The 21,058-nt window shown below is 41.5% G+C and overlaps 3 protein-coding genes across 6 annotated transcripts; 1 reads left to right on the top strand and 2 right to left on the bottom strand.

The window, feature by feature from the left end:
* Positions 1-87: 87 nt before the first annotated feature.
* sephs3 (selenophosphate synthetase 3) lies at positions 88-5,656 on the bottom strand. The gene is made up of 8 exons (XM_019891423.1): positions 5,293-5,656; positions 4,085-4,188; positions 3,015-3,122; positions 2,781-2,935; positions 2,023-2,113; positions 1,801-1,900; positions 1,267-1,479; positions 88-1,009 (listed from the first exon to the last, which is right to left on the bottom strand). Exons 1-8 carry the CDS (start codon positions 5,570-5,572, stop codon positions 771-773), a joined length of 1,290 nt encoding a protein of 429 aa, XP_019746982.1. The 5' UTR covers positions 5,573-5,656; the 3' UTR covers positions 88-770.
* Positions 5,657-6,616: 960 nt separating this feature from the next.
* On the bottom strand, positions 6,617-17,376 carry ikbkg (inhibitor of nuclear factor kappa B kinase regulatory subunit gamma). 4 transcript variants are annotated; one of them, XM_019891409.1, is made up of 15 exons: positions 16,871-17,376; positions 16,266-16,406; positions 14,990-15,249; positions 13,778-13,852; positions 13,591-13,692; positions 12,883-13,065; positions 12,177-12,238; positions 11,897-11,944; positions 11,065-11,262; positions 10,824-10,976; positions 9,989-10,061; positions 9,773-9,907; positions 9,329-9,465; positions 8,917-8,993; positions 6,617-8,647 (listed from the first exon to the last, which is right to left on the bottom strand). In XM_019891409.1, the coding sequence occupies exons 2-15, from the start codon at positions 16,402-16,404 to the stop codon at positions 8,457-8,459; spliced, it is 1,833 nt and encodes a 610-aa protein (XP_019746968.1). In that variant the 5' UTR covers positions 16,405-16,406; positions 16,871-17,376; the 3' UTR covers positions 6,617-8,456. The 4 variants fall into 4 exon arrangements, with proteins under 4 accessions (XP_019746968.1, XP_019746969.1, XP_019746970.1 ...); XM_019891410.1 differs by lacking the exon at positions 11,897-11,944; XM_019891411.1 differs by lacking the exon at positions 13,591-13,692.
* Positions 17,377-17,456: 80 nt separating this feature from the next.
* LOC109528286 (transmembrane emp24 domain-containing protein 4-like) lies at positions 17,457-21,028 on the top strand. Its single transcript, XM_019890668.1, has 3 exons — positions 17,457-17,700; positions 20,136-20,354; positions 20,435-21,028. Exons 1-3 carry the CDS (start codon positions 17,470-17,472, stop codon positions 20,582-20,584), a joined length of 600 nt encoding a protein of 199 aa, XP_019746227.1. The 5' UTR covers positions 17,457-17,469; the 3' UTR covers positions 20,585-21,028.
* Positions 21,029-21,058: the final 30 nt, after the last annotated feature.

The raw sequence follows: 21,058 nt of genomic DNA, 5'->3' as shown, positions 1-21,058 counted from the left end.
TCACTTAAAGGAAACTATGACTTGTACTGTATTATTGTATTTTTCTGTTCAATGTTTTTTTAGTTGCATGACACAAGAAACAGGAAGCCAAGTGTTTTTTTTTATTTGATTGTGAAAAGCAGGAAATTTACAAACAGCTTTAGCCCTCCAGCAAGCCAAGTCTGCCTCACCCTTCCAATGACAGGCATCCACTTCACCAGGCCCCTTGGTGGGGGTTTACATGGCAGAGTTTCATAAACTGGAAGAATGAGTGACTTTGTGCTGGACAACGAATCAGCCGAAAAGGGCCATCTGTACCTGGCGCCACTTGTCCGGAGAAAGCTGCTCAAGCCTTCCTCCGGACTGTAATGTCTGAGCCAGACACAAGACAGATGCGCAATTCCATTTGTGGAATAAATTCATTCACAACACGTTAATAATATCCCCCATTCAAATCAAGCCAACAAAACGGCGGCCCACGTCACATAAAAAAACATCCATACACAAACACACGCATTTCCGTGGAAATACATTTTCATCTGTGAATTTGTCAAGGATGATTTGGAATGTTCATTTATTTCGCATTATTTCCAATTCTTGAAGATGGCACTTCATAAAATGAGTCAGGCATTGAGCTAATAGTACAGCTTCATATCTGACAAGGTCATATGTAGGTCCATACCCAACTACAACAGAGAAAAAAAAAATGACAATGGTGATGTATGATTTCCAGAAGACATGGACAGCATCCTTGACATACACACTCAAAAACACATCCATCCATCCATAGTTTAGGACAAATTTGGCCCAGGCAAAGGGCTCGCAGAGTTGTTATCCTGATTGGCCACTTGGCTTCCTCGTGGTGGCACCTCAATAATACGGGGCTTGTCGATGATACGAGCGCGACGGTCTCCTTTCTCTACAATTCCAATGATCCAGGCACCCTGACCTCCAGCCCCCAAGCTTTGGCTCTTCATCTCAGAACAAAATTTGGCCGCCTGCTCTCTGGGCAGACAAACCAGCAATCCACCTTAGAAAGGGAGACAGAGAGTGTAACAAAAGCGGTCAAACTACCAGGTATAACAGGTACACAGTGTCTAACAATCAAACCCGAAGGCAACACGTAAAACAGATATTTGGCCATACTGGGTCAGTGGTAGGACACTGCTAATTGTTAGCTTTTGCTAATTTCTAACAATACTATTGATGGAACAAGCCCGATCACAATGTCATTCTTCCTGTATGTTTCTGAGCAACTGTAGTTATTGTTTGTGCATGCAGTATTACCGGATGTCTCAGACGATGTGCCCTGAACCAAATTGAATATGTTTCCACATGCTTTGCTGACGGCAGCCATTTTGGCTATGATGGGTAGGTTGTGGATAACAAAGGCCACGTCGTTGCGCTGTTGCGTTGCAAGGTTGTTGGCATGCCCCAACAAACCAAAGCCTGTCACGTCTGTTGCTGCGTGGGCCTGGAACTTGTGCATGAGACCTGCCGCTGGAGGGAAAATGGAAACATGATGACCACACAAGTAGGTATTCAGATCTGCTGGCACACACGCACGCACGTACACTCAAAAATAGATGACAACACTCATATGCCTTTTAATTTAAATATCTTTTCTGCCTTCCTTGTTGACCATAATTGTAGCGATCTTTCAACACTACTTGGGAGTTTTTGTGATCATTTTTAAAATGTCAGCTAATTATTAATTTATCAAATCTATAGAAAGATAGCGGTAGTTAAAAGATGGGCAGAAATAGACCAATCGGAAAGCACTGCGTCGAAAAATGGATCGTATCAATGTATGTAGCATACCTGTACGGTTTAGTGTTGCCATTGAAAACATAGCTTCCTGATAGGCCTCTTTAACTTCCTGCTTGGTGATGACAAGCTTGATCTTGTTCCACCGATCAGGCTGGTTAGACAAAGCAATTCAAATGCATACATAACAGAGGAGGAGGAGGAAGACAGTAACGGTCAAAATTCTAGGAGAGTGCGTCATACCCTGTTTGACCACGCACGATGAATAATACTGACCTGTTCAAGCCACTGGTGAGCATTAACAGCCACCTGTGTCCCCAAAGGCTTGGTGAGGACTAAGACATCGCCTGGGACAGCACCGTCTGGGCTAGAGGAGCGAAGGAGAGACCTTTAAAATGTGACCTGTCAGCAGGTCTGGCGGTCCAAAAACAAAAAATTTGCCTCAAGCTCGGTGAAGAACATTATGCAAAAAAATAAACACATAAATAATTTAAAGGGTTAATTACACCTTAAAGGGGGAAAAGCTGAAAAAAACACCTTTCCTAATGTTTGTTGAAACAGTCATGATGACTTGAAAGTCGCTCATAACAATTATGATTTGAGAAAATCAGCAAAAATGCTGGCATTGATTATAACAGTACAAACACTTGTTATTGTCGAAAAAAAAAGACATCCAGACATTAAATACAGGCAAAATTTAAACCACACAGCTTTTGAGGAACTAGGAAATAGTTTTGCAACACTACTCAGATGCAAGTTGTGTTCAAGAGCAGCAATATTTTTTTTCAAGCAATTTTAAATTCATTAATGGGGAATTCAAGTCAGAATTTTTCTTCAGAATAAGTTGGAAAAAAAAAAAACAGCACCTGAAAACCAATCAGACTCAAGGTGTGACTTAGCAGGCTTAATTAATTTTGCAAACGTGCCCTGGGAGCATTATTAAATAATAATTGAATAGTTTTCTGTTTGAGCACGACTTTATTCAAATGCACAGCACGTGGTGCTGTCAAGAGCAACCTTTGAAAGTGACTTACAGGATGAAGTCGTTGGGCTGGCAAACAACTGAGGCCACTCCCCCTATAATGATCCATGGATTGATCACCGTCTGGCCGCCTGTCACCGAAGTCCCTCCTTCCTCAGCAGCATCGCGAAATCCACGAATCATTAGCGGCATGACACGCTCGCGGTCCTGCATCATATTGTGATCAGGTAAAGTGCATCTCAAACAATGTTCAACATTTACGGTGAAATAAGTCAATAAATATTACCTTGTCATTCATCTTCTGGCTAACACTGAGCAGCATCAGCATGTTGTCACACTCAGTGATGCCCATGGCATATAGATCGCTGAGGACATTGGCGCATGCAATCTTGCCCTGCGAGGCAAAGAAAACACAAACAGAGTTCAATTCATCTCCTCAAAAGGTCCTTTTTGTTCAATCTAATTATGCGTAGGCCTACAAAATAGAACGAGACCCATGCGGTTTCATAATATTTTTTTTCCTAAGGTTTCTTGAGACTTAACGTGTCTGACGTTACGTTAGATAACATCTACCTCCATCTATTGGAAATAGTAGTGCTGTGCACAAATAAGTGGTGATTCAACCTATTCGTACGAGTGGGCGTGGCAAATGAAATATTGAATCAGAATTTGCGCACTTAGATCAGATGGTATGACGTTACCGGAACTGGCGTTCTGTTTCCATGCTAACTGTTCGTGCGAGTCCACTTTCGATTACAGTTACAAACTTAAACCATGTAGTAACACCAGTTGACACATCTTAAAAGAGAATGCTATGAAACTTTTCAAGGCGCCCTGCAAATCCTCTCCACTGATATGACGAACAGCAAACACAAATGTGAAGACTTCAATGAGTTCTAATGAACTTGGAGCAAATACACCCAGGGTGGCAGTGATGTAAGTGTCATCAATTAGCCATGGCTTGCTTTAGTTAATATCTGTGGTTTCGCAGCGAGTGACAAAGTAGCATACAGGCTAACTCATCCAGCATTCAGGATGTTTGCCGCAAGGAATATTTACCACTATTTTAGTACTACAAAATGTGCAATAACCAAACCAGATTCTAATGTTGGAACTAAAAAGAACAACTATTCTGTAGTTAAAACAATGTGGCAGCAACACGTCTGGTCAAATTAATGGACGGACTGACAAACAAAATGTGACTATTATTTTTTTAAGGTTCAAAATATCTTCTTAAGAATAACAGGAATTCTTAATTGTAGATATCTATAGCGTGTTGTCATTAGGGATGTGGGTGAACTGGAAAGACTCTCGACTATCAAACCTCAGAGCTTCCCCTTGGAGGAAAATCCTCACCATCATGTAGGGATCCTCCACAAGTGGGTAAAAGAAGTCTGTTGTCTGAACTAAAGACAGCCCGCCGTGCCTTAGAGGGATCACACAGCAGTCCATCCCCACTCCTGGAATCAGACAAGGCAGAGAAATAATACTTTGTGGATTACATGTTACTGTTGCAACATGTTAGTTACAATATGCGTGACAAACGTCACACAAGGAACGTTTGCATGAAGTCAAACTGCTATGTCCACCAAGTCACTTGTGCCCCCGTACCCCCATTTGAGTCAGGATCTCTAAAAACAAACCCTTTTCATATATATATATATATATATATATATATATTTTTTTTTTTTATAATAGTACCTATTTTGTGTTAAGAAATACTGCAGCTGAATACATGTAACTTAGATTAGACATTAAACATATAAAGAAACAATGGCATGATCTTGTGTATGTGATGGCAAAGCATGTTCCTTTGTTGACCACTTAAACTGCACCTGCTATAGCTGGTCATATTTGCTGTTGGGCTGAATGATTTATTTCTATATCTGGGTAAAAAAGAATAATGCGGTCAAAACTTTGTACTTGTGCTCCAATTTTCATGTTTTCAATGTTTCTTAGTTTAAGACTATTGGAATTAAAAAAAAAGTCTTTATTGTTATTTTGCTTCTGTGTGCTGTTTGTATTTGTCACTTTTAAATTGTTGAATAAAAATTTGTTTTTCAAAAAATTGATGTGATAAGTCAATACAGTACTGTATAGGTGGCTCATACATTATTCATGTATTTGCAGCGTTTGGCCGTTTCCAACATTTCCTATTTGGAGAGCATTTGTTTCGTTGTTTTGTGTGTTTTTCCAGTTTGTATGTGTGTGTTTGTCATTTTTGATTGCATCTTTTTTGCTTGCAACGTTAATGTGTTTTTAGCTCTTTACCGTTCGCGGCGCACACATGACGCAAAGCCTCACACATTCAAATTACGCTGACTCATACTACCTTGTCTTTTTTAAAATACCGCAAAATGTTTTTTTGTCGTATTTCTTCACTACATAATCTTGGCGCCTGAGTGGTAGGCCCAAAAAATATTGGTTCAAAAATTCTTGAGCTAATTTGTGACAGCAGCATATGAACACACGTTAGCTAGCCTGAGCAGCTACGCTAGCTAGAAAAGTCAAGCGTCGCGGTGCTGGCCTTCGTAATTAAAAAAAATAAAATAACGTTTCCTTACCAAGCCGAGGGCCGGCGGGCACCTGTTGCGCGAACTCAGATGCTTGGTCTCCGTCCTTCCCTGGCCCGTCCGCCCGGTTCGGCTCGAGTCCCGCCAGGAGTTTGAGCAGAGCCTCCTGCGGGACCTTGCAGCCTCATCCTTTCAAGTCCGAGAAGGCTGTGAGACGAAAGCCGCGCTCCAAGCCGTGTTCCTCGGGGATGAAAACCTTGTATCCAGGCGGGAAACAACCCTCGGTTCCCATCGCCTCGGTTTTGGCAGGCGGGGAAGTTGAACCTGACATATCGGTCTGGAAAAACCTTCAGGTTCTCAGGACGGGCGGAGACAAACTATTACAGGTTGCAGTCCAAGATGAATGGAGGACAGCCTTGAACCACACTGTAGGCAAGCTCTAACAGGAACCGGTAAAACTACTTTGGATTATACCAAAATAAAGTACAAAATATTGAGGTCACCGCATACAAAGATCTTTTGTTTTATGTGTCTAGATTATGCACATTGTTGTACAAAGTCGTAGACAATGTAAATAACATTAGTGCTTTAGTGGTCCCAAAAATAAGCATACACTGAGAAGGTAAAATATTATAAAAAAAATAAAAGTATTCTTATTTTGAAAGCAATGTTGATGTCTCTCTTTCTCCATTTACTTTGCCACCACCCTCAGCCAGTTTTCTAAAAGCACAAAAGCAGTACAAGAACAATGAAGAAAATATAAACTCCCTCTTCGCGGTCAAACCAGCCTACACCCTTATGTTGTTTGTTTCTGTTTATACCAGGGGTCCCCAAACCTTTTCCTGTGAGGGCCAAATAATTTTTCCCTTCTCTGACGGGGACTGCGGTCAGTTTGGACAGTGGTGACTACTGTATTTTAAATCGCAAAGCATCACTATACATGTATCCCCCTAGCCCCCCAAAAATATATTTTATTTGGACATTTTACATATAATACAATAATCAAATTAAAAATAACAGCATGATATCACTGTTTTAGGATTATTAGATATTTGTGGTTAATGATTACTTTAATCGCTCTATCAAATAACCATGAAAGAAAATGGATACGTTTTCTCAACAAATACTTCACCTTCCTTCGTTATTGTATTTCAAGCACAATGACATGATATGTCAATAACACATTTGCCGAATGTTTTGCTAATTGTGCTTGATTTTTTTTTTTTTTTTTTGTCCCAGGCCTGCCCTGGTAATCTCCAACTATTTTAGCCAAATTCCTTCACATTAACACAGCTAAAATAGTATGATAAAAATGTAGCGAGGACACAAATGCCCACCATAGAGCCGAGAGGGTTCATGGTATGAATGCATCTTGTGTGAGCCAAAGAACATTTGATTTATTTTGGAATTTGTCAACGGATTGAAACAATTTTCATTACACCAACAGATTATCTATCATTACAGACAATAATCACAAAAACCTTGACCTCAATGCTTTTTACATTCAGATAATTGATAGCTACAAGGAAGAAGAGTACACAATAAAGGTTCTCAGTGATATAGCAGTGATGTAGTCAACAGTATACATAGACACAGTACAAAGAGAATGGCTACTTTGTTCACTCAAGAGTTAAACCATCTCAAGTACAGATATGTATGTTTTGAGGTAATGTAGACTTGCAACATTAATGACCAAAACATACGGTATTTGAATATACACCTTAATTTAAAGCTCACTGGGTTATTCGCTCACGTTTACCCTTCAGGGAGATTGTAAAAATTATTTTACTGTTGTTTTCTGTTAAAGGTATATTTCAGGTCCAAAGATTAACTATTGTTAAATAACAATGGATGATACAATTCAAGAACACGTTTAATTCCACACACATCAGCCATTCCTCCTTTAGGATACCACTATCTCAGCAGAGTAAAGCGAGAGCAAGAAAGGAAAAGGCATCAGGGACTGAGAACAAACCCTGTGAAAATGCAGATCTTGTTTGCCAAAGAATTACATTTAAATGGTAGGTGCAACCTGGGAAAAGCAATGGACAACAACAAAATAGAGTGGAAAAGGACAGAATTAAAGAGTGGGGAAAGTTACAGCAGAAAGTGAATGGGTGGACCAGGTCTAGAGGAATACAATGATGTCATTATTTCTTTTGTTCACAAGATAAGTCCTGTGTTTGGCACATCTTGATTCCTATCATCATCATCATTTCAAGCGTCCATATTAGGTCAACTTTATTAAATGTGTGTTGCATTTAAGTGCAAGTAAGGTGCGACTACAAAAATGTTTAGCCCAGCTACACACTGAGCTGGAAAGGGACCTCTCCCCCCATCTACACCGATTAGCCATATCACTATATCCTTCCGATTAATACTGTATAGGAGCTAAAACAGCTCTGACATGAACGCCACAAAACCTTTGACGGTGTATCGGGACACCAAACGATTAACATCAGACTAGTTAAATATGTGACGCTGGGTTGGCACCTACTCTCAAGTACATCTGAAAGGACCTCAAATGAATCCAAGTATTTGGACTTCGGATGCCAAGTCATCACCTGGACCTTGCTGTTACGGACTTTGGATGCCAAGTCAACACCTGGACCTTGGTGTTACACACACACACAAAAAAAAAATCCACAACCTTTTACCTTTCTACACTTAAATTCTATACAAGGGTGACTGACACTGCATAGCTACTACATACCTGTAGCACTGCCTCCCCCTCCCCCCTGTTGCATTGTACAAATAATAGAGGGATTATATTGAACATTCCAGGTGCACAGCAGAACGGTTCTGGCATGAAAAGGCAGACTGAGCCACCAGTACTGCATGTCTAAGCAGCCGAACACGACAGGTTATTTCTTAAAAAAATAACATAAAATAAACAGGTTTGTGCTTTAGTACCTTTCTGTGGAGCAACGTTGTTAGACTTACATCAATTACATTTAGCGCCCATTATCCTGTTGTTGGGTCACTCGATGTCCATTCTCGGATCGCTTAAGGTAGGTACTAGCCGCTCCCGCAGAGATCCTGACTCAAATCAATAAACTTTTAGGGTAAAATGGCAACATACCCAAGTCTAAAATCTTAATCCATGACAGGTGCTATTGTAACAAGCTTTATGTTATTCAATTCACCTGTCAGTGATTATAATGATATGGCTGGTCGATGTATGATTATTGAAGGGAAGATGAACTCTGAATCTGTTACTGTATGCAGTCCATAACGTGGATTTGCAGTGTGTCCATGTCTGGAGCGTGGTACTGGCACTTGGGACAACATAAGTCTGGCAAATCCTCAACTCCTGCTGCTCCTTGATCACTAGGCTGCACCAATCCTGGATTGCGGTACAATGATGGAGGGGGTGCCGTGTTGAAAGCTCCGGCAGAAAATCCACCTGACAATAGAGCATAAGCGGGTGCCTCTCAGTGACAAACTTTTCAGAAATCTTTTTTTCTTCAATGTAACAAGTAAACTTGCTCCTCGGCTTCAAGTGCAGAAATGTGTGCAAGAGCCAAAGTGAGAAAAAGAGAGCCTTATCTATGTCGAACGAGAATAGACAATTTAAAACTGCATTGTGTTAAAGTTACTTTTTGACAGTATTCGATTTTGACATTATTTTAAGTTTTATAAGATTGTCCGTAGCATTTTTCAGTCATGGTGTACCCTGTGGAGGCGGAATGTGTGGAACCCGTGTTGGAAAGTCCTCCTGATGCCTCAGCTTCATCTGCTCCATACGCGCCCTGAAACAGTGGATGATGTGGTTACTTTCATGAACCTGCTTCAGACATCAATCAAAGTTTACTGTTCCAGCATGATAAAGCAAATGCAGATCCTTGATTCAATCTAAAGCATGTGCCAAGAGCCCTACTTGATAACTGCAGTAAAGCTTGATGCTGATACAGCATCGTATTAATGCACCATAGTTCTAAATGAACGTCTGGATCTCAAGATCCGAAGCAAATATTCTCAACTTCTTCAAAGTGTGTGGATAAACTGTGTCCGCAATCACGGTAACATGACCGGATTTACCAAGGAGACAAGCAAGGTTTTTTGTTTTTTCGACAGATATATTTACCGGGATGTGGCTTCCTGTTTGTGCCTGTCGATCTCCGCCAAAGCATGATTCAGCTGATCCTGCAGCTCTTCTTTCTTCTGGTTTAGCTTTTCTCTTGCTTCTCGTTCTGCAAGGAAATCTGCTTTGTAGATCTCAGCCTGAACATAGATTAAGGTGGAGAAGAAGCCAGGTTATTGAACCAGGTTGTACGGTCATGTCAGTTTTACAGCAATGTAAAACAAATGGTTTATGATTGCTAATAACTGACTGACTGTTCAAGCAGAGATTTCCTGCTTAGCTGATAACAAAAACAACTATAGCAAGTTCTGACATGCTGTATGGGTTTGGGGATTTTTGAGCCGTTTCAAATGTGAGGAAAAATGTTTAACTTCACAACCCCCACCTATAAAAGTACCCTGTTAATCATGCCCACGAAAGTGGGGGCCTATAACTGTGAATTTGTACCTGCGCAGTAAGGACAGGAACCGTCTCCAGTGAGCCTTTTTGCTGCTCGACCTCCTCCTTTAGTTTGTCAATCAGGTCCTGCTTGAGGGCCAGCGCTCTCTCAGCCTCCTCCAGTCGGCTGCACAGATCTCCTCCCTGGAAAACATGGGTGGTACATAAAGATGGACGTGAAAACATAAACCTGGTATTGGTAGAACAACTTGTCTGGATACCTACCTCATTTTTGAGGATAGAATCATAGCTTCTAACAAGACTCGTGTAAGCATGCTGAAGCTGTGTAAGTTTTTTCCTAAGAAACAAGAGGGAAATGAATACCAGCATTTGGTTAAAGGGGGGTGTGCATTAAAAAAAATTGTCATGCGTGTTAAAATTGTCCATATGAGCTGACAGAAGTACATAAGTAAAATGATCTGTGAAAAAAAAAAAAACATCCCTATCTGGTTTTTATTTAGTGTTCTAGTAACGCTATTAAGAATAAGTCATGGGACCAAGATAGCACCTGTAGCAAAGGTTTGCTTGTTTACAATGCACGTTACGTACAATGCATGTCCCACGCACATTAGTGGGGGGGGGGGGTGACTTTGGTCAGTCTCAAGGGGAGGAAGAACTCGTGAAGTAAGGTCACACTCAAATCATGCTAGCAGTCTAACACTGCAAACTCCCCTTTCGTAATACCAATACTCCCCGATTTTAAAAACATTACATTTGATTCATAGACACAATCTAAGGAAAAGAACATAGAGTGGAAACTCAATTTAACAGCAGCTAGCTTTGCAGAAGTCTGATAACAATGATGAGCATTTGAATCAGGTTTGTTGGAGGAGGGAAACACTTAAAAATGGCTGGATAAGGGCTCTCGAGGGCCAGACTTGGGCACCCATGGCCTAAATGTTTGGGTTTGTCTGTTTTTTTCAGCATAGCTAAACACTTTTTTTAAAAAACTAACATCCTTGCATATTGTTGCTCAGAAATTGTGTGCGCGCGCGCGTGTATGTGTGTGTGTGTGTGTGTGTGTGTGTGTGTGTGTGTGCTCGTGCGTGTGTGTCCCCACTTTTCCACAGCGACAACATTTCTCTCTGTCTTGAGGGCTTGCTCCAAGCTCTGAATCTGCAACATAAGCTTGTCCATGTTCACATGATGCTGATTCCTCTGTTGCTCCAGTTCTTGCTCTGCCACCTGCAGGGCTTTCACCTTACTACACAACCTGCACACAAGTACACCGGAGCGCCTATGAGCTCACACTTGGACACTGTCTTCGAAATCTCAAATTTGCCCCAAAAGTGATTGCTTACTTGTCCTCCAGCATTTTGCGTTCTTGCTCGCTTTTGTTCAGGCAGCTCTGCCTCTCATTCAGTTCTGCTAAGAGAGATGTTGCCTGAGCTTTGAGAGCCTCACAGTCCTTGTCCTTTTGCTTCAGCAGACCCTCGGTTCTGTCACGTTGAGCAGAACTCTTCTGCAGGTAGTCAAGCTTCTCTTCTAGCTCACGATACCTATTAATTATTGAATCATAATTAACTTTGACCATAATTGTTCACTTAACAAAAAACAACAAAACGAACAAAAAAATGATCCATCAGAAATACGCCACTGAACAAATCCAATAAATGTTTCATGAAATCAAATTATGCATTAAGTATGATGACAACTCTGGGGGAAATGGAAAGAAAAGATCAGAAAGAGTATTATCTATCCTCATTTTAATCTTTTCTAGGTAACACAACCTGAAGAATTGTAACATAACGTCGAGCATCAAAGCCATTCTCATCAACTGAAACAGTAGAATAGAGAATCAGCGTGTATTGAGAAAGGGCATGAATAATTTGTCAGGCAATGTCTTGTCAAGATGTAAAACGGAAAATGGTAATGTTGCCTTATAACTGTACTTCTTGACACAATGGTTGGTGTCATGTCCAACTAAAAGATACACAGTGATAAAAAAACCAACTCCCCCACCCCCCAAAAAAAAAACCCATGTTTTAGGCGTGTGCCTCACTGTTCACAAACAAACAAACAAAAAAACAAACAAACAAACATCCAGACAGAAGCGGTTTCAGTGAAGAAGACAGTTGCGAGTTTAACATGCATTTGACCAAGAAGAAAAGCCACACAGAGCTGGGGGCTCACCTGCCCTGCGTGGCCTGAAGCTGCTCTGTGAGTTTAGCCAGGCTAGAGCTGGTACAAGGAACAGGAATGAAGGGAGAAGGAAGTAGATATAGCAAAAATAAATAAATAAAAATAATAAGGCTTTGATTGCAACAATAAAAAAACAACATGGCAAGCACTCTTGGATGTTTAACCCAAAGATTCTGTGTGAAGATTAATTGAACAACACTGTTGACACACTGGACATTTTAGTAGTGTTAACTGAAACTCTGAAAAAATAAATTGTCATCAAACATCATACCAGTCAGAGGAGTGCTGGGCTTCACTGCGATGTTGGCCGGCCTCCTCAGTGGCGCTGCTTGCCTGTCAAAGACATTCATGTACAGTGCCGTTAAAAAGTATTTGCCCCCTTCTGTGTTCTTTTCATATTTATCACACACACAAAGATTTCAGTTCATCAAACACATTTTAATATCACACAGCGACAACCCAAGGAAATACAAAATTCAGTTTCTAAATGCCAATTTAATTTATTTAGAGACACAAAAAAAATCCAAACCTACCTGTCTCTATGTGAAAAAGTAACTGCCCCCTGAACCTAATAATGGGTTGTGCCACCCTTGGCATCATTGATGTGTCACTGCTTTTGCACATGTCTTGGGCAGGATTCAGTGTGATTGACTGTGTTGGCTACAACTAGAGTTTGTCAATGTCAAATAGGAAAAAAATGTGACAATGGTTCCATTCAAGTTTACTGTTTCTTGGCAAATAGTAAAGTCGTTGTTTGCTTTTTAATAGTTCCGACAGGGGTCGGAAAAGTATTTTGCGACCAAATCACTAAGTTGGCAACATTGATGCTACTTTTCTGATCTAGTGGCTCTTGCTTCACAGCCATGATTGACATGCAAGAAGCGCACATCAATGGAAACAACGGTTTGAACTACGGAATCAATTAATCAGCCCTTAGTTCCTAGTGCGCAATTTGGGCCTAAGTGGATCACCAATACCTGTGCTTGGGCCAATTTGGCCGCCAGCTGATCAATGCAGCGACGCATTCGCTCTCTTTCCTTTTCGCCCTCGTCCCGCTGCCTCTCCAGCTCTTCGTTTTTCTTCTTCAGATCGCGCATGCCTTCCTCCAGCTTTTCTTTGTGGCTCTTCACTTGCAGGAAGTCATTTGCATATTGGACAGGCTGCAGAGAGAAGCATGCAATGTGACAGAATTCTGGATGAGCGGATGCAGTGAAGGAAAGTGGATTAGTAATGAACCATACAGTATGCTCATGATGAGCTAAAGGGCAGACAATACATAAGTATCGCTGCTCTAATTCATTGGACAGCCCGGTGGTTTATATGAGTGAACCGATAAGAAAAATTAATGCCCATTAGTGTAAGGGGCGCATTACGATGAGAGACTTTGCCTTCCAGCAAAACCAGAAATCCCCACAAAGCCCAAATGGCCTTTTACTGGATGTATAGCACTGTTTCTCTCACAAAAGGTGGCCGTGGTCATGTGGTGGTACATGCTGATAAGGATAATTAATGTCAACAGAGCTAACAGTAGAGGGATCCATTTTGGTTTGGACTTGACAGGCCATTTGGTCATGATCTTAGTCTCATAGAAGACCGGTATTACGTGGTACGAAAACAACATCTAGAAGCAGCAGCAGCAGCAAAGAAGGTAAGATTGGGAAAAGGGTTGGAGTGAGCTGTCTCACCTGGCCATTTTCCCTGCCCACTGAACCCCCTGATACCTCTGTAAGGGAGGTAGGGGGGGTTGGGAGGGCACTACTCACGGAGCTACATACACTTGCATCACCCTGGAACAGACATGCTCATTAGATGGAAAGTAAACAACTACATTAGAACCCACAGCATGCTGCAGGTGTCCACTCAAAATCTTACCAAGCTACGAGGGGGAGTTGCCTGTGTGTGTTGATCTGCTTCCTCCGCTGTCATCTTTTCCCGTTGATCAAATATCTGAAGGAAAAATGAAATTAACTAACGGTGCTTATTTGATGTTATGTTTTTTCCTGTCGCATTCCCTCCATGGTTTGTTGACCATTCTGTGTTTACTCCTAATCAAATAGGGACGAGTTGGTACCGCGGGGAAGTCTGTGGGCGTTTCTTGTGTCTAAGCTACTTGGTCTTATGTTTGGAGGACTCCATCATGGAGTGGAGGAAATCACTCAAAGGAGACGCTTTCCTTGCTGTAGCATCATACCAAGCCTTTCCCAATATTCTTGATTCTCCAATTGAGGACATAAAAACATACAAAACGTAGAGTTCAGATTCATAAAGCATCTCTCAATAAGCTCCGAATAATGTGTATGGTGCAGTATACAGTATATCAATATATTGCGAAATGAATGTGTTTCAAACAATGTCAATAAAATGTAAACATTATTATCTTTGTAAAGGGAAAATATTTGATGCCTGAGGATTTTATTGGATTGATTTGGCGATTAAAAGGTCAAGTTACCGACAATGCCAGATTAACTTTTTATTTATTCCACTCATTCTAGTGTCAACCAAGCAATCAAAGCATCAATATCTGATTTGAAGACCCATCTGCAGTTTTACGGTGCATGCAGGTCCGTGTGTCCATAGATTTGCACAGCTGTTTTCAGATGCTCAACTCAAATTTCTTTCCAGACAATAAAATCAACCACAAGTGTAACAAAGTACTGTCCAGAGAGAGTGAACAAACTAGAAGAGAAAGTCTTTCTTGTTTCTCTCTTATACGATAGAGTGGTGCAGATGCAGCAAAACTGAGGTTATGAAAAAAAGAGACAACCAATAATATAATAATAATGACAAGCACATACTAACTGCCAGGATGAGGGTGTTGTTGTAGCTGTCTCGGTGAAAGTATAGTGTCCATCTCAGTTCGTACTAAACTACTGAATATACCTATTACACGAACACCTGATACCACACATTTAAAGACTGGGGTTATTTTTCCTTCAGAGGGTGCCCCAGTAGCTTGAAACAAGCAAATATCGGAAACACGTAACCATCCTCATCTTTGCAACCGAAATGCTTAAGGTATTGCCTTGCATATATTCCACAGACCAAATGAATTGCGTATTGATGAATTTTTATAAATAAACTAACCTGTGGTGCATCAAGTGGGCCATTCTTTGTTGGAAAAGAGCTTTCAGTCTGGCTGGAGCTACAGCAGTGGTTGGATGAGGAGGCCGGTCCATTCACCAGGCCTTGTAAAGAGTGGTTCTCCAGTGCCAGCCTTTCCACCAGAGCCCTGGCCTCTTGGAAACGACAACTGAGAAATTCCCTATCCTCCCTCGTCTTTCTTTGCCAACCCTCCATCTCTTCACAGCGCTGACGCAAGGCAAGGTTACTACGCCGCAAGGCTTCTGAAAGACAGTGTGATGGGAAAGGGGACAAGTAGTCAAACGGATGCACAAAATGAATTCATTCAGTAGAAGTGATTGATCAAAGCATTAATTCTTAAGAGGTATTTCCGAAATTAAAAGACCTGAGAAATGTAGTTGTTCTACATTGTGCTTTGTGGTACTGTAGAGCTACAGTATAAGGATGCTTTGTTTTCTTTGCCCAAGAAGAGCACCACAAACCAACGCCCTATCACATAGTTGGTGCAATGGTTTTTTTTCGGTATTATAATTAAATTTTGTTAAATCTGTATTGAAAACTTGAATTGCCAAGGTAATACGATCACCTCATTCAATGCATTGGTGCAGACAATTTTTCACCTTTGCATCTGGTAAGGGAGGTGGCATTTTCCTCAAATTCAAGTTTGAAACTATAATTTGTCTGCCAGGTTTTTGAACGTTTAGACAAAGAATTTTTATACAAATGAAGTTTCTCTGTAATCAGCACATTACTGGAACCACAACTTTTATTATTATGTTGAATTGGTTCTATATCCGTCCATCATGTTCACTGTTTTTATTCTTTTCACTTTAATCTTGCTTGCAACTGTCTGTTGTATAAGTATGTGAAACACTAACCTGCTTGAACAATTCAGCACTAAAATAAACAAACATTGATTCTCATAACACACGTGAAATGTCCTCAATGCAACATTTGCGAAGAAACTATCAGTCCAGATGACAACAAATATGGTATTTTTCCATTTTCTAAAGGCCAAGTAAACCTTGTATGCTTTCAGAGGTCCAATTACAACAGACACTAAAAATACAGTGTATCAAAATAACATACTGCAACTATTAAAACAATCTTCTTGAGAGATACAAACTAATGATAGTAGGAATTCTGTTAGAACACAAATAAGATACCAAAGCTTGGTGGGGGTAAAGGTGGACAAGAAGTGGGAAATAAAATCTGCATTTGCTCCCCATCTGCCAGGACAACCTTGTTTGCTAACCATAGAGTTTATTGGAGTACGTACCTCTGAGCTGCTGATTGTCTCCAAGCAACCTGGTGACCACTTCATTGGCTGCCAGCTCAGGTGGGACCCTGAGGGCCCCTCCACTATCCTCTCCTGACATGTCCCACTGCAGTGGGCCATCAGGTTGGGGCTGCACCATTCCTACACGCAGATGTAAACACACAGATTAAAGCATTATGTTGCCCGTACAAACACGTTGTGTTAACGCGACACCTTCGTTTAGTTTGAGTTTAAACCCTCCACCATAACTGAATGGTTGTCGGAACCATAACAGTTACAATGCTACCATCACTACCGTGTCAACATGGATACAAAGAACGTCGTAGGTGACCGCCAAGGAAACATTACGTCATCCCCCAAAACGATGGAGTAAAAAGCGGGAGTTGGCAATATGCCTTGACAGATTATTATCTTACATGGAAAAAGTAGAGCAGATTAAATAAAAGTACACATTTAATTTACTGATATTAATGAATCTTTGGAAAGTCGTGTCATGTAGAGTTCGATGCGTATCACGTTTCCACGCAGTATTGAAACAAAGTATAAACTAAAAAAATTACCTTTAGCATAGGTTTAGTAAGAGACGCTGTGAGATCTTGTGTTACCTTTTATTCTTTTCCAGTGTTATTATGCAGAAAAGCAGGCAGGCAGTCAGTGAGTAGGTCGCGAACAACCCGAAAGAAAGCCAGCAAGGAGCCAGCTCAGGCAGGCTATAGCTACACAGCTAGCGACTTAGCTTAGACAACTAGCTGGGAAATTACTGCTACGGCTTCAGAAGCACTTGTTGACAACTACAGGAGCGGGCATTAACAAAGGGACGACCTCCGGTTAATCATCGGCTCCTCTATTTTCTTGTTCTAATAAAACGTTGTGCGTGGGTTGACGTTAACTGTAAAACACATGACAAGGCCAGTGTTGTTAGCAATGTTCAATGTAAACTCCGAGTTTGGACTGTAAGGCAAAACAATTCGAACGCCACCGCAGCAACCATACAATGTTTTCAATCGCACCATACCACGCTAATTGGGAAATAATACCATTCGAATTTGACAAAAATGCTGCTTTTTATTCGTGTATGTTGTCTAGTAGTAATAACCCCAATATAGGAGGAACACTGTTTTGCTTTTCTAAAGGTTACGAGACATATTTTAGGCCAAAATCTAAATCACTTCAGGAAATCCCCTTCCTCCTTCCGCATTGGTTGATGACGTCACGTGTAAACGGCGACTCTTTCTCGTCTACACTTGTGGTGGAAGAGGGTTTTTCGTTCAAGATGCTCGCCGCCGCCGCAATTAGGGTCCTTTTGGTAGCAGCTTTTATTCATCCAAGCTATGCACTCTATTTCCACATAGGAGAGACGGAGAAAAAATGCTTTATCGAGGAAATTCCAGACGAAACCATGGTTATCGGTAAGCTTTGTAGCTCGGCAAAGCTAGCCTAGCTTTGGAGGCAACCAGCTGGCTTGATCCGAGGCACTGAAAATGTGACTGTAATTGTTGATAAATGTTTCAATAACTCGGTCCTTCATTACTTTCACAGAGGCTTTATTTGGCTTTTAAATCATTCGCGCCGATTTTCCACTTCAGCACTTGGTAGTCCAACATACCAATATTTACTGCATAGGTTATGACTTTACTGCTGCATTCATAGGTTTAGTGGTAAACTACGGCACATTGCTCGGTCCGCCATGGGAATGGATCCCCATCATAAACTGAGGTCCCCCTGTACAGTTAGACATTAATTAAACATGACTCCCAAGCCGGCGGCCCGGTGGTTAGCCTGTCGACCTCACAGTGCAGAGGTAGCGGGTTTGATTCCAGCTCCGGCCTCCTTGTGTGGAGTTTGCATGTTCTCCCCCGTGCCTGCGTGGGTTTTCTCCGGGTACTCCGGTTTCCTCCCACATTCCAAAAACATGCATGGCAGGTTGATTGAACACTCTAAATTGTCCCTGGGTGTGAGTGTGAGCGCGGATGGTTGTTCGTCACTGTGTGTCCTGTGATTGACTGGCAACCGGTTCAGGGTGTCCCCCGCCTACTGCCCGAAGACAGCTGGGATAGGCTCGTCGCACCCTCCGTGACCCTTGTGAGGAAACGGATGGGTGGATGGAGTTAGTTATGACTTTACTGCTGCGTTTAATAGGGTTAGTAGTAAACTACGGCACATTGCTCAATCCGCCATAGGAATGGACCGCCATCATAAACTGAGGTCCGCCTGTCCAGTTAGACATGAATTAAACATGACTCCCAAGCCGGATTTCCATTTTATTGGGAAAACAACACTATGCTGACAGTCATGCATCAGAAAGGTAATTACTTGGGGTGGAACAGTAGATGCATTCATATCTCATGCATCTCTGTACCATATTGAGTTTCTACATGAATCATATTACGTGAGAAACTTCCCTAAAAAGAAAAGATCAGCGCCGAAACAAATTTGTAGCCGCAAAGTCGACATCCCTTTTCAGATGCCAGGTTTTTGTGATAAAAAGTGAGACCAATTTAAATCAGGAAAAAATAAAATAAAAATCTAGCACGACTGTGACCTATAACCTCTATGACTATTGAAAAAATGTCGGGAGCGCAAGGAAAAAAATAGACTGACGTCATGTAGCTGCACAGGTGTGTGAACCCTCTTATAACTCGGGCTCTGACTATGTTTAGAATTAACCAATCGCATTTAAAATTCGGCTAAATGGAATCAAGCACACACCTGCCACCAATTTAAAGTGTCTCTGATAAGCGCCAAATAAAGTTGAGCTCCTCCGGGAAGCTTTTCCTGACAGTTTTGTAATCATATCTTAAAGCACAAGCTGTGGCCCATAGGGACCTTCCACAGCATCAGGGGATATTGTTCAAAGGTGTCAGTCAGGAGAAAGGCAGAAAATAATTTCCAAGGCATGAAATATACAGTGGAACACAGTGAAGACAGTTACCATCAAGTGGAGAAAAATATGGCACAACAGGGAGTAAATAACAACAAACAGCCAAGTGTTTGGAAAAAAAGTCAGAAAAAGCCTACTAGAACATCAAAACTTAATTTGGCATTCATCAGAAGCAGTTTTAAACCCTGGAGAACCCACGGGGTCAAATTTGGCCCCTATAAATTCTACTACTCAAATGCTACCCTTAAATCCCAAAGGGTCAAATTTGGCCCTAATCCTAAATTAAGATTAAAGCATTGAATATTTGAAAAAACATATATTTTGGTGTTCAGTGAACATATAGCAGTCATTTAATGTATAATTCATCATTTTCCAAAGAAGAAAAAGGTTCTTGGGTTCTCCAGGGTTAAATGGCTGCTAGGTGTGTTGATTAATTGCAAACACAGCCCAAACCCCAGTTATAAGAGGGTGTGCATACTTGTGCAACCACATTATCTCAGTGGGTTATCTTGACTTCCATCAATCCATTCATTTTTTGATCCGTTTTATCCTCACAAGGGTTGCGGGGGGGTGCTGGAGCCAATCCCAGCCATCTTCGGGGCAGTAGGTGGGGGACACCCTGAACCGGTTGCCAGCCAATCGCAGGGCACACAGAGACAAACAACCATCCACACTCACACTTACGAACAATTTAAAAGGGGGAGTACCCGGAGAAAACCCACGCAGGCACGGGGATAACTTGCCAACTCCACACAGGAAGGACGGAGCCAGGATCAACCCCACGACCTCTACACTGTGAGGTCAATGCGCTAACCACTGGATCACCGGGCCGCTTATCTTGACTTCATTTTTCGACTTTTTTTTTTTTTTTTTTTTTTGGTTTGTACAAACTGATTAATCACAGAAAAAAGATCCCAGAGTGAGTGTTAGATTCACATAAAATGGAGAAAAAAAATGAGGTCTCGCAGATGTGTAGTACATCAGTGTGAATGTCCTCCTCACGGCTACCCACAGGCCTTAACCCGTGCATTTTTCTAACCACAAGCTTTCCGATGTTGCAGAGAGTGCATCTGGATATTCAGGTCGGAGAGCATACCAATAACTACCCTGAAATTGCAGCCAAGGACAAACTGACCGAATTGCAGTTGCGTGCCAGACAGCTTCTGGATCAGGTGGAACAGATCCAGAAGGAGCAAAATTACCAAAGGGTGAGTGACACTTGAAATGAGCTGCTGCTAGCTTGGCTTATCTTCACTCTCCAATGGCTGAACGATGCGTCTTTGTGCAGTATCGAGAAGAGCGCTTCCGTATGACCAGTGAGAGCACCAACCAACGGGTCCTCTGGTGGTCCATTGCCCAGACGGTCATCCTCATCGTCACCGGCATATGGCAGATGAAGCACCTTAAAAGCTTCTTCGAAGCTAAGAAACTGGTTTAGCCGGATGTGTGAAGAAGAGCAGTGATGGGGAGCAACAGACAAGACTCCTTTGGAGACAGACTTGAATGACTGGAACGAAAACTTGCCGCGCAAGAATTCAGACGGCGACTTTTTTTTCGTTGCATATCGGCCATAAATGATGAAGGAATGTGCAAATTCTAAAAGGCAGTACTCACTATTTTATAACACCACAACATCTGAGTTGCCTTTCTTCGTCTCTCTTTATTTTATTTTTTTATTTGCTTGACACCACTGGGTATCTTTTGGTTCTGCAAAAAAAGCAGGTTTTACTCTTTTTTTAGTGTTGTAAATGTTTTCTTTGGGGTTTTGTAACCAGTAGAAATATTCCAATTTCCCAGCATGTAATTTCCGTTTAGACTTGTGCATACACATTCAACAAATAAATGGCAACCAGCTGGAATGCAAGGAGGCATTAAAAAGTTGTGTAGATATATCCTTCAGTGAAAGACAAAT

Source organism: Hippocampus comes, unplaced genomic scaffold (assembly GCF_001891065.2).
Source record: "Hippocampus comes isolate QL1 unplaced genomic scaffold, H_comes_QL1_v1.1 scaffold174, whole genome shotgun sequence".
Lineage (NCBI taxonomy): Eukaryota > Metazoa > Chordata > Actinopteri > Syngnathiformes > Syngnathidae > Hippocampus > Hippocampus comes.
The sequence above is the reverse complement of the archived record's forward strand: the minus strand, read 5'-3'. Positions and strand labels throughout refer to the sequence as shown.

Excerpts from the sequence above, each read along its gene's own strand:
- LOC109528286 (XM_019890668.1), top strand. The coding sequence starts at position 17,470 with ATGACGTCACGTGTAAACGGCGACTCTTTCTCGTCTACACTTGTGGTG. Across the intron at positions 17,701-20,135 it reads TTTGTAGCTCGGCAAAGCTA|ATGTCCTCCTCACGGCTACC; the intron begins GCCTAGCTTTGG and ends ACATCAGTGTGA. Across the intron at positions 20,355-20,434 it reads AGGAGCAAAATTACCAAAGG|TATCGAGAAGAGCGCTTCCG; the intron begins GTGAGTGACACT and ends GTCTTTGTGCAG.
- ikbkg (XM_019891409.1), bottom strand. The coding sequence starts at position 16,404 with ATGGTGCAGCCCCAACCTGATGGCCCACTGCAGTGGGACATGTCAGGA. Across the intron at positions 9,466-9,772 it reads TTCCTGTCCTTACTGCGCAG|GCTGAGATCTACAAAGCAGA; the intron begins GTACAAATTCAC and ends ATCTATGTTCAG. Across the intron at positions 8,994-9,328 it reads AAACAGGAAGCCACATCCCG|GGCGCGTATGGAGCAGATGA; the intron begins GTAAATATATCT and ends CCACTGTTTCAG.